Source organism: Myotis yumanensis, unplaced genomic scaffold (assembly GCF_028538775.1).
Source record: "Myotis yumanensis isolate MYYU_CA2020_CCGP unplaced genomic scaffold, mMyoYum1.0.hap1 SCAF_10, whole genome shotgun sequence".
Lineage (NCBI taxonomy): Eukaryota > Metazoa > Chordata > Mammalia > Chiroptera > Vespertilionidae > Myotis > Myotis yumanensis.
Window position 1 is genome coordinate 37,134,579 of NW_027223761.1, and position 16,064 is coordinate 37,150,642.

Here is a 16,064-nt window from a genome sequence, read left to right on the forward strand (position 1 = left end):
AAAGCTATACAGTATCTCTATTCCCAAAGTTCTGTATGGGAATTTGGAGGCTGGCCAGTGGTAAATTATGTCCAATGAGACAACACTAGACCAGTACTATGATCCCAACTTACTCTTTGGCTGCATGATGTTTGTGTGGATAGCAAGATCTGAATGCAAAACACAGACAGACACTGCTATCAGACACAGATGAAAACTATGCACACATTACATCAGCCATTTATATAAGCTCTTCCCCAAAGCGGCCAAAGGTGACCTCTGAAAATGGTTCGCTCATCACTTAAATCAGAAAACCCCACAATATCATGCAAATGAAGAGGCTCAAATCTGTGTTCACTTTAAGAACACTCATGAAACCGCCCAGGCCATCAAAGGTATGTATATTTGAAAGCCACCAAATATCTGAAGGGTACCATTCATTACAATGGTAGAATTGGTAGGTGTACCCAGGCAAAACAGTGGGGCTGGACACAGGGTTGGTGGCCCCCAAAAAAGGCTGAATTTTTGTTGCACATGCTTACAAATGCAGAGAGCAATGCTGAATTTAAGGGTTTAGATGCGGATTCTCTGGTCATTGAGCACATCCAGGTGAACAAAGCTCCAAGATGCGGTGTAGAACTTACAGAGCTCATGGGTGGATTAACCCATACATGAGCTCTCCCTGCCCATAGAGTGATCCTCACAGAAAAAGAGCAGATTGTTCCCAAACCAGAAGAGGAGTTTGCATAGAAGAAAAAATATCCCAGAAGAAACTGAAGAAACAAAAACTCATGGTCCAAGAGTAAATTCAGCATAAAATAAATAAAAAATAAAAGCAGAAAGAAAAAAAAAATTTACATAATACAGAGGTAAAATATAAAATATGGCTTTTAAAATGAACATTAAAAAGTTTTCATTTAAAAGTCCACATAGGCAGTCATTCATTATAAGCATTATAAGACATAACTATATAAATTAATACAGCATTAAAACTTACTCTTGCTCTCATGTAGCCTAGTTCACTGCTGAAGAGAGGGAATACATGATTCTGCAACATGTATTCCATCTGATCTTTATATATTTTTTTCTGTAAATATAAACAAAAATTATTTTTAAAGAGTTCCAAATATAATAATCTCAAATGCCTAATAGATACACCCAGTGTTAAAAATGACTATTGATGTTAAAACATATATTTACTCTGGTTCTTTGAACCCAAAACCCACATCCAATTTTCTTATTTTCAAACTTTACCATAAAAAAACACACAGAATACGTTTTTTAACCTTTTTGTATTATTTGTTTAAAGAAAGCAATTGCAACAAGTCTTAGCAGCAATGGTGTTTGAGTAATGGTGTGTGGTTAATTTTATTCCTTACCTTATAAAACTTTTTTCTTAAAAAACTATTATAATTTCTTAAAATCCCTGGAAAGGTTCTAAATGAACATAACATACATTGAGAAACATCCTGCTTTCAAGGTGTAATAATCTGAATATCTAAAAAGATATTTGTATTTTCTAAAGAGTAAGATGTTTTAAAGAAGAGTTCATTGAATTGCATATTAAATTAATATTAAAAACTGATAAATACTAATAAACCTAAGAAGACTAATGAGACATGAGAACTAAATGCAATGTGGGATCCTGGAATGAATCATGGACTCAAAAGACATTAGTGGGAAATCTTATAAAATGTGAAACGGATCTGTAGATAGGTTTATAACATCAATATTAATTTCCTGGTTTTGAGAATTATGGCATAGCTATCTAAGATGTTAACATTAGGAGAAGCTGGGTGAAGAGTAATGAGAACTATTTTTACAATTTTTTTGTAAATCTAAAATTATCCTATCTATATATATAAAGAGCCAGGGTCCATAACACAACAACCAAAGGCTCAACTGAACATTGGAAGTCAGTGCTGGGTTGCAGTGGTGACCCAGCACTGACTGCAGCTGGTGCCAGCACAGCAACCCAGCACTGACTGCAAAGGGGGCTGCAGATCAGGCCTGCAGAGAGAGAGGCAGGGTCTCATCTGCAGCCTCAGTGGCAGCTGTTGGTCAGCCATTGCCTCTCTCTTTCTCTCTGGGCTTCACCAGCAGCCGAGCCTCTGTTACGCTGGCCTCTGCAGGGGGGCTGCTGATCAGTCCCACCTCCTTGATCAGGCCCAGAGATAGGCCTGGAGACCCTGAATGGCATAGAAACCAACCAGTCAGAACCAAATCTGGGTGAAGTGTGAGGAGCCAATGGCTGCTTAAGAGGCGGAGCTTTTGAGGCTGACTGGCATAGAAACTGACCAATCAGAACCAAATCTGGGTGAAGTGTGAGAAGCCAATGGCTGCCTAGGAGGCAGATCTTTTGACGCTGACTGGCATAGAAGCCAACCAATCAGAACCTAATCTGGGTGAACTACAAAGACAGAACCTAAGGTGGGGGTTGAGGAGGGGTTTTAAGGGCAACAGCTGTTTGGTATAAGGTGTAAGAAAGCGGTTCAAATTTTAATGACCGGTTTGGCAGTATAGTGTATATGGCTGGCTATCAGTCCAGATATAGGGATTATGTGTTTTTGTCTGCCAAGAGCATCTCCTCCTGCTAAAAAAGGCTTCCGCCACCCCACGACCATTTAAGCAATCCTATCGTATATAATCTATCTATACTAAGAAAAGTGTAATATGCTAATTAGACCAGGTCGACCAGCCATCTTCGTGATGTCTGACTTCCTTCTGGACAAAGCCATGGTGGTGGGGGCCCAGGCAGAGGCAGTTAGGGGCAATCAGTCCAGCAGGGGAGGGCAGTTGGGGGTAAGATCAGGTCGGCAGGGTAGGGCCATTGGGGGCGAGATTAGGCCAGCAGGGGAGGGCACTTGGGGCTGAGATCAGGCTGGCAGGGGAGGTCAGTTAGGGGTGATCAGGCACTCAGAGGCAGTTGGGGGTGAGATCAGGCTGGCAGAGGCAGTTAGGGGTGATCAGGCAGGCAGGCAGAGAGGTTAGGGGCAATCAGGCAGGCAAGCAGAGGGGTTAGGGGCAATCAGAGACAGTTAGGGGTGATCAGGCAGGCAGACAGGTAAGCAGTTAGGAGCCAGTGGTCCCAGATTGCGAGAGGGTGCAGGATGGGCTGAGGGAACCCCCTCCCCCTCCATGCACTGGGCCACTAGTATATAATAAAAGCCTAATATGCAAATCAATTGAACAGCAGAACAAACGGTCATATGATGTGCACTGACCACCAGGAGGTAGATGCTCAATGCAGGAGCTGCCCCCAGCCCACAAGCCCCAGGCCAGCCAAGGCGGGTGCCAGTGGGGGTTTCCCGATCACCCCGCCAGTCGCCGCAAAGATTGCCTGTGATCACCAACCAGGCTTAGGGACCCTACCCATGCACAAATCTCATGCACCAGGCCTCTGGTTTAATAATAAAGTAAAAACAAAAAATCTGATCCGAGAATTCAGCCTTTTATACAAATAATTACTTTATGAACTAAAAGAAGTATGCCTGGACAGGTATAGTAAAGCTGAAAGATATACAAATATACTCACAAATTAACGGTAACCAATTCAATATAGCACCATATGGAACAAGGCTACTAGGAGTTGGGTGTACTGTGACCAAGTATTTACTTAAAATTTGAATAGGTGTCATTTATTAACTTTAAAATGAAAACAAATTTCAGATCATATTTATGAAGAAATCAGACATAATGTGTACAATTAAGTTGAGGATTCTAAAGATAAATCTAATCCAGTCATTCATTCATTCCTAAAAAACTTGTCACAGAAGCATGATGTTCCTCGACTGCAAATGCATTCATGTATATAAATTTCCTTAAAGGTCAATTATTTGAGAAGAAAAAAGCCCACTACTTTACAATTATCTTGCAACAATAAAAAAACCAAAAAACCTCACATTAAAAGAAGTACTTTTAGCTCATGCAACAAAAGAAAATATAAACTGGACATCATTTGAAAATCATATTAAAATGTATACTTCAAAGGACACCATCAAGAAAGTGAAAAAGGTAACCCACAAAACGGCAGAAAATATTTACAAATCACACATATGAAAAAGGTAGAGAACTCTACAATTCAACAACAACCTAATTAAAATCAGACAAAAGATTTACATAGACATTTCTCCAAAGATATACAATGGCCAGTAAGCAAGATTTTCAATTATGCCCTAGCTGGTTTGGTTCAGTGGATAGAGCATCAGCATGTGGACTGAAGGGTCCTGGGTTCTATTCCGGTCAAGGGCACATGCTCGGGTTGCAGGCTCGATCCCCAATGTGGAGTATGCAGGAAGCAGCCAATCAATGATTCTCTCTCATCATTGATATTTCTATCTCTCTCTCTCTCCCTTCCTCTCTGAAATCAATAAAAATATATTTAAAGATTCTCAATTATCATTCACTAGAGTCTCGATGCACGAAATTCGTGCAAGGGGCTCCAAGGGCCGAGCCCCTGCCCTCGCAGAATCAGCCCCAGCTTCATCCCAAGGACGGTCGGTCCAGTTAGCATATTACGCTTTTATTATTATAAATTAGACATCAGGGTAATGTAAATTAAAAGCATAATAAGAAAACATCAGACACCAACTGGGATGGCTATAAACAAAAAGGACAGATAATAAGTATTGGTGAGGACTTAGCAACTGGGAACCTCATACACTGCCGGTGAAAATACAAAATGATATAGCCAGACACTTTGGAAAAGTGGTAATTTCTCAAAATATGACCTGCAATTTGACTTCTAGGTTTGTATTACCCAAATGAAATAAAAACATACGTCCACACACAAATGTGTACACACACACACAAATGTGTACACACACACAAATGAGTACAAATGTTTATAGCTCCATTGTTCAGTCAAAAGTGGAAACAATGTAAAGGTACATCAAACGATACGCAAGTAAGTAAAATGGGGTATGTCAATACAACTCCTGGGATATTATTTGGCAATAAAAAGAAACAGAAGTACTGTGACCTGTCACAATATGAACTTAGAAAATATTCATGCTAAGTTTTAAAAGCCACTCATAAAGGACCAAATGTTGAATCACTCCATTTACATGCATGTCCAGAGTAGGCAAAATTCATAGAGAAGACATAAAATAGGTTAGCCGTATCTTAGGGTTGGGAGGTCTCAGAGAAAATGGAGAGTAACTGCTAATAAGATTCCTTTTTGGAATTCTGTGAATATAAGAAAAACCACTGAACTGTAAACTTTAAATGGGACAATTTTATGGTATGTGAATTGTATCTCAATAAAACTGTTATTAAACCGTGTGCACACCCACAAAAAGAAATACCTTTAGAAGTATTTCAGCTAAAGAGCCAATCATATGCAGGGCTCCATCTTTTTTTCGAGGATCAGCATTTGGTTCTGTAAGAATCTGGTAGCAAAATCCCATAGTCTTTTGCAGTACCTAGATTAAAAAGAGAAAATCTTAAAAAACATTAATGACAAAAATGACTTACATACAGCTAACATTAAAAGCAGGATATCTGGCCCGGCCAGCATGGCTCAGTGTTTGAGCATAAACCTATGAACCAGAATGTCACACAGTTTGATTTCCGGTCAGGGCACATGCTCGGGTTGTTGGCTGAATCCCAGTGTGGAGGGTGCAGGAGGCAGCCAATCAATGATTCTCATCGTTGATGTTTCTATCTCTCTCATCCTTCCTCTCTAAAAACCAATTAAACATATTTAAAAAAAACCAAACACATTAAAATAAAAAAAGCAGTGTATCTGAACAAATTTTAAATATTAAAATTCATAAAAGCAAAGTATTCCACACATTCAATAACCTACCTCTTTCCTCTTACTACATGCAGTAAACAAAAGTGTCTGGGCAGCAGTGGTAGGAGAAATGAAATCTTCAAACACATCTAGAGAATAAATTTAAATACAGAAAACAGTAATTTCAATTTCTTCAACAAACACTGCCACATAATTTATAAATGATGTTGGTAAAAACAAAACAAAACCTCACAAGAGGAGGGTGGGGACCTTAAAATTTTGCTATATTTTGACACAGTGAACTTGAAAATGAACCCAATTACCAATATAATTTTGTGAAAGCCTAATTCCATGTCATTTCTGTACAAGATAAATGATAACAATCCATCAATTTATACTAATGATTATTTTCTTCCATACAAAACACTACTACTATGAGAATTCACAATAGGGTCACAAAAATACAAACTACTAATAGTACATAAGATTCTTTGATTGCAACTTCATAAAAGATCTGGAAGCAGAGAATTCTTCTAAGCCATGCCCAGATTCTTGACTCCCAGAAACAGATAATTAATGTGTTATTTTAAGCCAATAAAAAAAAAACACAACACAAAAAAAATAAGATTTTGCTAGGAAGAAGGACTAACACTCAAATTAGTCAAATTACAATCTTTAGTTCCATCGAGACTTCCTGTGACCCTAGCTTCCAGTACACATCTTCTCAATTTGCACATATATGATTAGCTGACATGGGATCCAAAAGTATAGTTTAGACCAGCGGTGGCAAACTTTTCAGACCTCATGGACCACCAGTGGTCTGCAGACCACTGGTTGGCGACCGCTGGTTTAGACACTCAGTGTTAAGGTATAATCTTGAATTTTCAATAGTTTTGGAATGTGCTAGAAGCACATCTAATAATTTAACACTACTGTATTTCTCTGCTAAAAATTATCAAATGCCATAATTAATGCATAGCCCCCCTCTCAAAGGTCTAAAGCAGTTATTTGTAACCGTGGTGCCGCAATAATTTTTAAAATATTAAATACCCGAATTCTTTTCCCTTATATTGTCAAATAAAAAAATGATAGTAGCCAACACAACAATAGGCATCTGGTGTAAATGAATCAAAATTATACCTGTTTTTTTGGGCAGATCGGTAAAAAATATATATTAAGGAGTGCCACAGAATTTTAGTAATTAGTTTATGTGTGCCATGAGATGAGAAAAGCTGAAAATCTCTGGTCTAACCAATGAATAGATTATACTGAAACACCAAAGATTTTTTAGTGCCAAAGGTAAGAGGCCTTGACACCACCTAGGTTTACTATATACAACCTTAACTGACATTTTATTTCTTAAAAAAGTAAAAATTCCTTACCAAACTTCATGCGTATATATTCATAAGGGTCTTCTTGCCAAAGTTCTTCATCAGCATCTGTATAGCACATCAATGGAAAAATAACATCTTGGATAATGCCCTGTAATTTAAAAGTTAAGAAAGTTCATATGTAATACTTCTTTGTAATACATTAAGCAATAAAAATAAAAAAAAAAGAAAGTAACCTTCAGTACTGAAATTTAAACCTTCAAATTTCTGTTAAGTGATAAAAAAAAGTAACCCTATAATCTATAACATGTGTTTTTAAAAGCTTAGTATCAAACTTTACATTCTCAGATCAACTATCAATGAACATATTTTTCCTTCTATGCAACAAGTAATTATGAAATAAAACATGAATATAGATAACAATTAAGTATTCTGAGACAATACAACATTAAATTTTAGTCCATGAAGTCCTACAGTTCTAAAGCAAAAAAAATCACTCATAAAAATACGTAAGCCAACAGAAAGAGAGACTAAAAAAACAATCCCATTTACCATCGCACCAAAAAAATTAAGATACCTAGGAATAAACTTAACTAAAGAGGTAAAAGACCTCCACTCAGAAAACTACAGGACGTTGAAAAAAGAGATAGAGGAAGACATAAACAGATGGAAGAACATACCATGTTCATGGATTGGTAGAATCAACATCATTAAAATGTCCATACTACCCAAAGCAATCTATAAATTCAACGCACTTCCCATTAAAATACCAACGGCATATTTCACAGACCTAGAACGAACTCTCCAAAAATTCATATGGAATAAAAAAAGGCCCCGAATAGCTGCAGCAATCTTGAGAAAGAACAAAGTAGGTGGGATCTCAATAACAGATATCAAGCTGTATTACAAAGCCACTGTCCTCAAAACTGCCTGGTATTGGCACAAGAACAGACATATAGATCAATGGAATAGAATAGAGAGCCCAGAAATCGACTCGAACCAATATGCTCAATTAATATTTGACAAAGGAGGCAAGAACATACAATGGAGTCAAGATAGTCTCTTCAATAAATGGTGTTGGGAAAATTGGACAGATACATGCAAAAAATGAAACTAGACCACCAACTTACACCATACACAAAAATAAACTCAAAATAGATAAAGGACTTAAATGTACGACGGAAAACCAAAAAAATACTAAAAGAATCCAAAGGCAACAAAATCTCAGACATATGCTGAAGCAATATCTTCACTGATACAGCTCCTAGGGCATTGGAAACTAAAGAGAAAATAAACAAATGGGACTACATCAAAATAAAAAGTTTCTGCACAGCAAAAGAAACCATCAACAAAACAACAAGAAAGCCCACTGCATGGGAGAACATATTTACCAATGTTATCACCGATAAGGGTTTAATCTCTAACACTTATAGGGAACTCATACAACTTAACAAAAGGAAGATAAACAATCCAATCAAAAAATGGGCAAAGGCCCTGACCGGTTTGGCTCAGTGGATAGAGCGTCGGCCTGGGGACTGAAGGGTCCCAGGTTCGATTCCGGTCAAGGGCATGTACCTTGGTTGCGGGCACATCCCGAGTAGGGAGTGTGCAGGAGGCGGCTGATCCATGTTTCTCTCTCATCGATGTTTCTAACTCTCTATCCCTCTCCCTTCCTCTCTGTAAAAAATCAATAAAATATATTTTAAAAAAAAAAAAAAAAGGGCAAAGGACCTAAATAGACACTTTTCAAAAGAGGACATTCAGAAAGCCAAGAGACATATGAAAACACTACAGTGTCGGGTGAATTTCCCGCCAAAATATAAGATGGCGGTTCGCATACGCAGGTAGGTATCTTTGTGAACGGCAAACAAACAAATATTTGGTAATACGCAGTTACAATCGGCCCGAGTTTACACGTTTCCCGCACTCCACCGCAAATCTATATGAACCGAGTTAAGACAGCTCCCGAGGAGTACGCGCAATTCACGCGAGCCGACTTAACTCGTTTCCCGCAATCCAAGTGAAAACATGCTCAAAGTCACTAATCATCCGAGAAATGCAAATCAAAACAACAATGAGGTACCATCTCACACCTGTCAGAATGGCTATCATCAACAAATCAACAAACGACAAGTGCTGGAAAGGATGTGGAGAAAAAGGAACACTCGTGCACTGCTGGTGAGAATGCACACTGGTGCAGCCACTGTGGAAGACAGTATGGAGTTTCCTCAAAAAACTAAAAATGGAACTCCCATATGACCCCGTGATCCCACTTCTAGGAATATATCCCAAGAAGAAAGAAACACCAATCAGAAAGGATATATGCACCCCTATGTTCATAGCAGCACAATTCACCATAGCTAAGATCTGGAAACAGCCTAAGTGCCCATCAGTAGATGAATGGATTAGAAAACAGTGGTACATCTACACGATGGAATACTATGCTGCTGTAAAAAAGGAAAGCTTACCATTTGCAACAGCATGGATGGAACTGGAGAGCATTATGCTAAGTGAAATAAGCCAGTCAATGAAGGAAAAATACCACATGATCTCACTCATTTATGGATAATAAAGACCATTATAAACTTATGAACAAAAATAGATACAGAGGCAGAGCAGCCTCGAACAGACTGTCAAACTACAGTGGGAAGGCCGGGGAGAGTTGGGGGGCAGGGGGGAGGGGCTAAGAGATCAACCGAAGGACTTGTATGCATGCATATAAGCATAACCAATGGACTAAGACACTGGGGGGTAGGGGAGGCCAGGGGATTGTCAAGGGCGGGGAAAAAAAGGAGACATATGTAATACTCTTTGCAATACTTTAAGCAATAAAACAATTAAAAAATTAAAAATTAAAAATATGTAAGCCAATTATCCTCACAATTAACCTGGCAAAATAGTCCTTTGCTTGTTCCAAATTACATATATAAAATATTAACTTATCATAATCCAACAGTAAGAACAGTTTTAGATGAACAGTTTTAAATATAATATTCATAATATTTATATGAATATTAACAAAATTCCTTTTATAAATTTATGCAAGGTGTTCTTTCTCGTTTTCCTAATCTACTCTAAAAACAATGACCAGAATTACAATAAGCAACACAAGTCAACAAAAAAATGCATGTTAAACCTTTATGGTAATTAATGTTATTTCCATTATATTTTCTAGAAAATATTTCAGATAGAAAATTATTACTTGTATATGAGGCTTCAGGTTCTTCCAGGTGAGAGCATGAGAAACTCCTTGATTAATATAATTTAACGTCTGTTGCAAAACTCGAGGAGCCATATAATGCTTCTCCTTGTACTGATATAATACCTTCAATAAAACCTTTTAACAAAAAACAAAATTTAAATAGAAAATTAACAACTTACAAGACAGCAAAAACACCTGACACTTACCTTAATATCCAGGTAACCATCACAAAATCATCCTAATATATAAAAACCCTGGGTCCCTCACAACCAGAGGCTAGAGACTCTAGACCAGCCGTGGGCAAACTACGGCCCGCGGGCCGGATCTGGCCAGTTTGAAATGAATAAAACTAAAAAAAAAAAAAAAAAAAGACCGTACCCTTTTATGTAATGATGTTTACTTTGAATTTATATTAGTTCACACAAACACTCCATCCATGCTTTTGTTCCGGCCCTCCAGTCCAGTTTAAGAACCCATTGTGGCTCTCCAGTCAAAAAGTTTGCCCACCCCTGCTCTAGACCAACCAGAAGTCAGTTCTGCAGTCAGCGCTGGGTTGCCGTGGCAACCCAGCACTGACTGCTAGGGCTGCAGGCTCGGTGACCCAGCACTGATTGCTGAGGGTGCTACGAATCAGGCCGGGAGAGAGGCCTGAAGAGAGAAGCAGGGTCTGATTCATAGCCTTTGTGGTAGCTGTTAATCAGCACTTGCCTTGCTCTTCTCTCCAGCAGCCGTGCCTTTCTGATCAGGCCCCCTTGATAGGCCCAGAGATGCTGACTGGGATAGAAACTCACCAAACAGAACCAAATCCAGGTGAACTGTGAGGAGCCAATGGCTGCCTAAGAGGCGGAGCTTTTGGCGCTGACTGGCATAAAAACCAACCAATCAGAACCAAATAGGCCAGCAGAGGAGGGCACTTGGGGGGTGAGATCAGACCTGCAGGTGAGAGCAGTTGGGGGTCGAGATCAGGCCTGCGGGTGAGGGCGGTTGGGGTGTGAGATCAGGACTGCAGGGGTGGGCGGTTGGAGGCGAGATCAGGCCGGCAGGAGAGCAGTTAGGTGTTAATCAGGCCAGCAAAGGAGCGGTTAGTGGGTGATCAGGCTGGCAGGCAGAAGTGGTTAGGGGCAATCAGGCAGGCGAGTGGTTAGGAGCCAGCAGTCCCTGATTGTGAGAGGGATGTTTGACTGCCAGTTTAGGCCCGATCCCTCTGTGAGATCGGGCCTAAATTGGCAGTCAGACATCCCCCCGAAAGGGTCTCAGATTGGAGAGGGTGCAGGCTGGGTGAGGGACATCCTGCAGCCCGCCCCCCCCACCCCCTGCATGAATTTTGTGCACTGGGCCTCTAGTAAGCATATAATTTAAAGAAGAAAGTAATTCTTATTTTATTTTTTTAACTGAACAAGCAACCTAGGTATGTGCCCTGATCAAGAATCAAACCTGCCACTTTTTGGTGTATGGGATAATGCTCCAAACAACTGAGCCACACCGGCCAAGGTGAATAAAACAATCTTTTAAATTATATATTGGAGAACCACATTTATAGGCATTTAAATAAACAAACTGAAGTAATACTATGTCAAAGGACTAGTTTCTGATTAAATATAAAAAGAGAAAACCATATGCTACTTATTGAACATACCACAATATTCTGAAACATCCCTATATTGTTAAAATCACCCTCTAGAAAAATCTTAACCAAACTAATCACCTACGTATTTAATTTCTGGCAATAGTTTTTATTCTACTCCACATTTCAGAAAAGCAATTGTCAAAATCTGGGTCACAAACCTTTCAAAGGGTAAGAATGCAAGCTCTGATTGGTTTGGCTCAGTAGTTGGAGCACTGGCCTGCAGACCCAAGGGTCTCAGGTTCAATCCTCCTCCCACTTTGGGGTCCGTGTGAGAGGCAACTAATTTTTGTGTCACTCTCAAGTCAATGTTTCTCCCTTCCCCCACCTCCTCCTCCTTCTCTTCCACTACATTTGAGAATCAATGGAAAACATATTCTTGAGTGAGGATTTTTTAAAAAAGCTAAATCATTATATGCCTTTTTTACTGTGGAAAAAAGGCATGGATGGTACAAAAGTATTGGCAGCAAAACTTTCTGTACTTAACATGAATAAAGGAAGTGGCACTGAAGTGCATTAGCAGTCATCATATTCTTTACAGCCATATAACTACAGAACAAGCTTTCCTTAAGAATGTCCTTTTAAAAAAGAGTTCTTAATGAACAAGAAATATTAATATCACTAAATGGGAAATATACATACAGCACTTCCGCTATATACCGAAGAAAAATTGTTAGAAGCTGAAATAGTAGCTTCTTCCATCAAATACTATCATATACTTGAAAGAAAAACTAATAAACCAAATATGGTTATTTAGACTGAGTGTATGGCATATTTCTTTTTTCTCAAAAAATGAACAAAACAGCCCAGCCAGCATGGCTCAGTGGTAGAGCATCGACCTATGAACCAGGTCACGGTTCAATTCCTGGTCAGGGCATATGCCTGGGTTGCAGGCTCGATCCCCAGTGTGAGGGATGCAGGAGGCAGCCGATCAATGATTCTCTTTTATCATTGATGTTTCTCTCTCTTCTCTCTCTCTCAAACATCTAAAAGTATAGAAAAAGAAACTACACCTTTGTGTCCTAGCCGGTTTGGCTCAGTGGAGAGAGCACTGGCCCGCAACTAAAGGAATCGGGTTCAATTCCGGTCCGAGGCATGCACCTTGGTTGCAGTTTTGATCCCTAGCCCTGGTTGGGACTCATGCAAGGCAACTAATCAAAGGGTCTCTCTTACATCGATGTTTTTTTCACTCTCTCCCCCCCCTTCCTTTCCATTTTCTCTAAAAAACCAATGGAAAAAATATCCTTGGGTGAGGATTAACAAAATAACAAAAAAAGTTAATAGGTTTATCATTTTATTATTGTTTTTACTCTTTTTTTTTAATAATTTTATTGATTTTTTACAGAGAGGAAGGGAGAGGGATAGAGAGTCAGAAACATCGATGAGAGAAAAACATCGATCAGCTGCCTCCTGCACACCCGCTACTGGGGATGTGCCTGCAACCAAGGTACATGCCCTTGACCGGAATTGAACCTGGGACCCTTCAGTCCCCAGGCCAACGCTCTATCCAGTGAGCCAAACCAGCTAGGGCTGTTTTTACTCTTTTTTAAAAAAATATATTTTCATTGATTTCAGAGAGGAAGGGAGAAGGGGAGAGATACAGAAACATCAATGATGAGAGAGAATCATTGATAGGCAGCCTCCTGCACGCCCCACACTGGGGATCGAGCGGCAACCCAGGCATGTGCTCTTGACTGGAATCAAACCTAGGACCCTTCAGTCCGTATGCTGATGCTCTATCCACTAAGCCAAACCAGCTAGGGCATTTTTACTCTTTATTAAAGCCTTACACCAGGACATGTTTTTTGTTTTTGCTTTTTAATTGATTTTAGATAGAGAGGAAGGGAGAGGGGGAGAGTGAAACATCAATGTGAGATACTGATTGGTTCCCTCCCATACATGCCCTGACCGGGAATTAAACCTTCAACCCTTCGGTGCATGGGACAACGCTCCAATCAACTGAGCCACATTGGCCAGAGCTTTATAATTTTATTTTATTTTCTAAGAAAATAAGCATGGCCCTAGCCGGTTTGGCTCAGTGGATAGAGCGTCAGCCTACAGACTGAAAGATCCCAGGTTCGATTCCGGTCAAGGGCATGTACCTTGGTGGGAGGTGTGCAGGAGGCAGCTGATCGATGTTTCTCTCTCATCGATGTTTCTATCTATCCCCCTCCCTTCCTCTCTGTAAAAAATCAATAAAATATATTTTTTTAAAAAAGCATGACTGAAATTAATCTAATAATGACATGTTTCTACTTAGAAAAATTATCTTAGACTTACTTGCTGGACACCAACAGCAAAAGCTTTCAGAAATACTTCAGCAAATTCATTATACTCCTTGGAAACATTGCCAGGGCTTCCATATCTAAAAGAACATTAAAATGTTGATTGTTTCTTTATAATGCTTTATATCAACACTTATAAAACCAAAAGCCTGAAAAAATAAATCATCATGTATCTGGGAGCTTACCTTTCAAAAAGCCGTGCTAAAATATGTAAAGCCCATTTCTTACATTTCCACCATGGTAACTCAGGTCTATCATCTTCTTCAACTTGAAGTGTTTCCTTATTTAAAGAGACATTTATTTAATGATGGCTATAGTAAGAGATGATACATTCTAAGAGAAATAATATGAGGTGAGAACAGATTCTCAAAAACATGAATGCTCCTCTAATGTTGGCCTTTCATATTAAAAAGGTAGATTTGAAAAAGTACTAACCCTTATTTAAATATAAGAGGCACTTCCAGTGCTTCAACTACCTATTTATGAAGGATATGCTTTTTAAAATTCTGTTAGGTGCCCTCCCTCTTGAGATCATGCCCACCCCCCCTTTCTTCTTCTTTCCCCCCCACCCTCCCCACCGCTGCATCACCTTTGCCTTTCCCTCCCTTAAGTTCCAAGAGACCTTCTTTTGTTTCTATAACTTGTTTCCTGAGCCTACCCAGCCCAGATGGCTCACTTCTACTACCTCCATACTCATAAGTTGGGGGGGGGGGGATAATTTTTTAAAAGCTTAAATCCATTTTAGTCAAGACCCAAATAAAGTCAAGGTCATGACAAGTTGCTTAATCAAAACCTGCATAGTTCAAATCAAAAGGCACAAGAAACTCCATTTCAGACCTCTAATTTCAGAAATATTAGTATAAATACACAAAGATATATACATATATATATATGTGTGATTGCAAAGACTTGTGTAAGAATATTCATAGCAGCTTTAACTAATACTAAAATTCTGAAACCACTAAGATGTCCATCAACTAGTATATCCAACTTGCATACAAATGATAGTACATCCATATAATGGAATACTACTTAGCAATAAAAGGAACATTGGGGGGGGGGGGCATTGGGGAAAAAGGAGACATATATAAAACTTTAGACAATAAATATATTTTAAAAAAGGGGGGGGGGGGGGACTACCACAACACAACATAACACATCTGATAAATAAATGAAGCCAAAGAAGGTACATACAAAACAATTACTTTCAGCTTATAAGTTCTTCCCCGTTCACAGATGTCTGCATATTATTAGGCTAAAAATTTAGCTATGGACTTAAAAAAATATATATAATTTATATGTAATATTGTATTAGTTTAAGGTATATAACATAATGACTTGATATATATATAGGCTGTTCCAAAAAAAGTATACACCCTTTAACAGCTGATAACTCAATTTTCATTCCTTTTCAGGTATAACTGATTTGAAATAATGGGCAAAGCCAGACGAAGCTTTAAACAAAGAAAATTTATCCTAAAGTCCACTAGACTTTTAAGGGAATAGATAAAAGATAAAGTTAGGTACAAACCTGTAAACAGTTAAAAAATTAAGGGTGCACAAATGCCCAACTAAAGGATTCTTAAAGTCTGAGATTCCACTTCTTCACAGTATTAGCAGTGCCTGGACCAATGAATGGTCATCAGTTTGAAAAGAGGCACTAACCAAAAAAATTATTCATTTCTGTAGATTCTGTTTGAAGTTTGAAAATGAACTGTATGTCAATAAACGCTGATTTTATAATCACTCAGTTTATATACATTTTTTTGGGACACCGTGTATGTATATATTGTGAAACGATTACCAGAGTAATCATTAGGAAGGTGGTCAAAAGGCACAAATTTCCAGTTATAAGTTCTGGAAATGTAATGTATAGCATGATGATGATAGTTAACAATACTGTATT

At 38.8% G+C, this 16,064-nt stretch overlaps 1 protein-coding gene and 1 non-coding gene across 2 annotated transcripts in view; both read right to left on the minus strand.

Annotated features, from left to right (window-relative positions):
• IPO7 (importin 7) overlaps nucleotides 1-16,064 on the minus strand; it is a 68,362-nt gene that overhangs the window by 19,661 nt on the left and 32,637 nt on the right. Inside the window, exons 7-13 of the mRNA XM_070425328.1 lie at nucleotides 14,344-14,438; nucleotides 14,154-14,238; nucleotides 10,250-10,384; nucleotides 7,099-7,198; nucleotides 5,789-5,865; nucleotides 5,286-5,402; nucleotides 977-1,066 (exon numbers count right to left, since the gene is read on the minus strand). Coding sequence (XP_070281429.1) covers nucleotides 977-1,066; nucleotides 5,286-5,402; nucleotides 5,789-5,865; nucleotides 7,099-7,198; nucleotides 10,250-10,384; nucleotides 14,154-14,238; nucleotides 14,344-14,438 — 699 coding nt within the window. The remainder of the gene's footprint in view (nucleotides 1-976; nucleotides 1,067-5,285; nucleotides 5,403-5,788; nucleotides 5,866-7,098; nucleotides 7,199-10,249; nucleotides 10,385-14,153; nucleotides 14,239-14,343; nucleotides 14,439-16,064) is intronic.
• LOC139019112 (small nucleolar RNA SNORA23) lies at nucleotides 30-214 on the minus strand. The gene has a single exon (XR_011473011.1). It is a non-coding gene; the product is annotated as a small nucleolar RNA SNORA23 (small nucleolar RNA).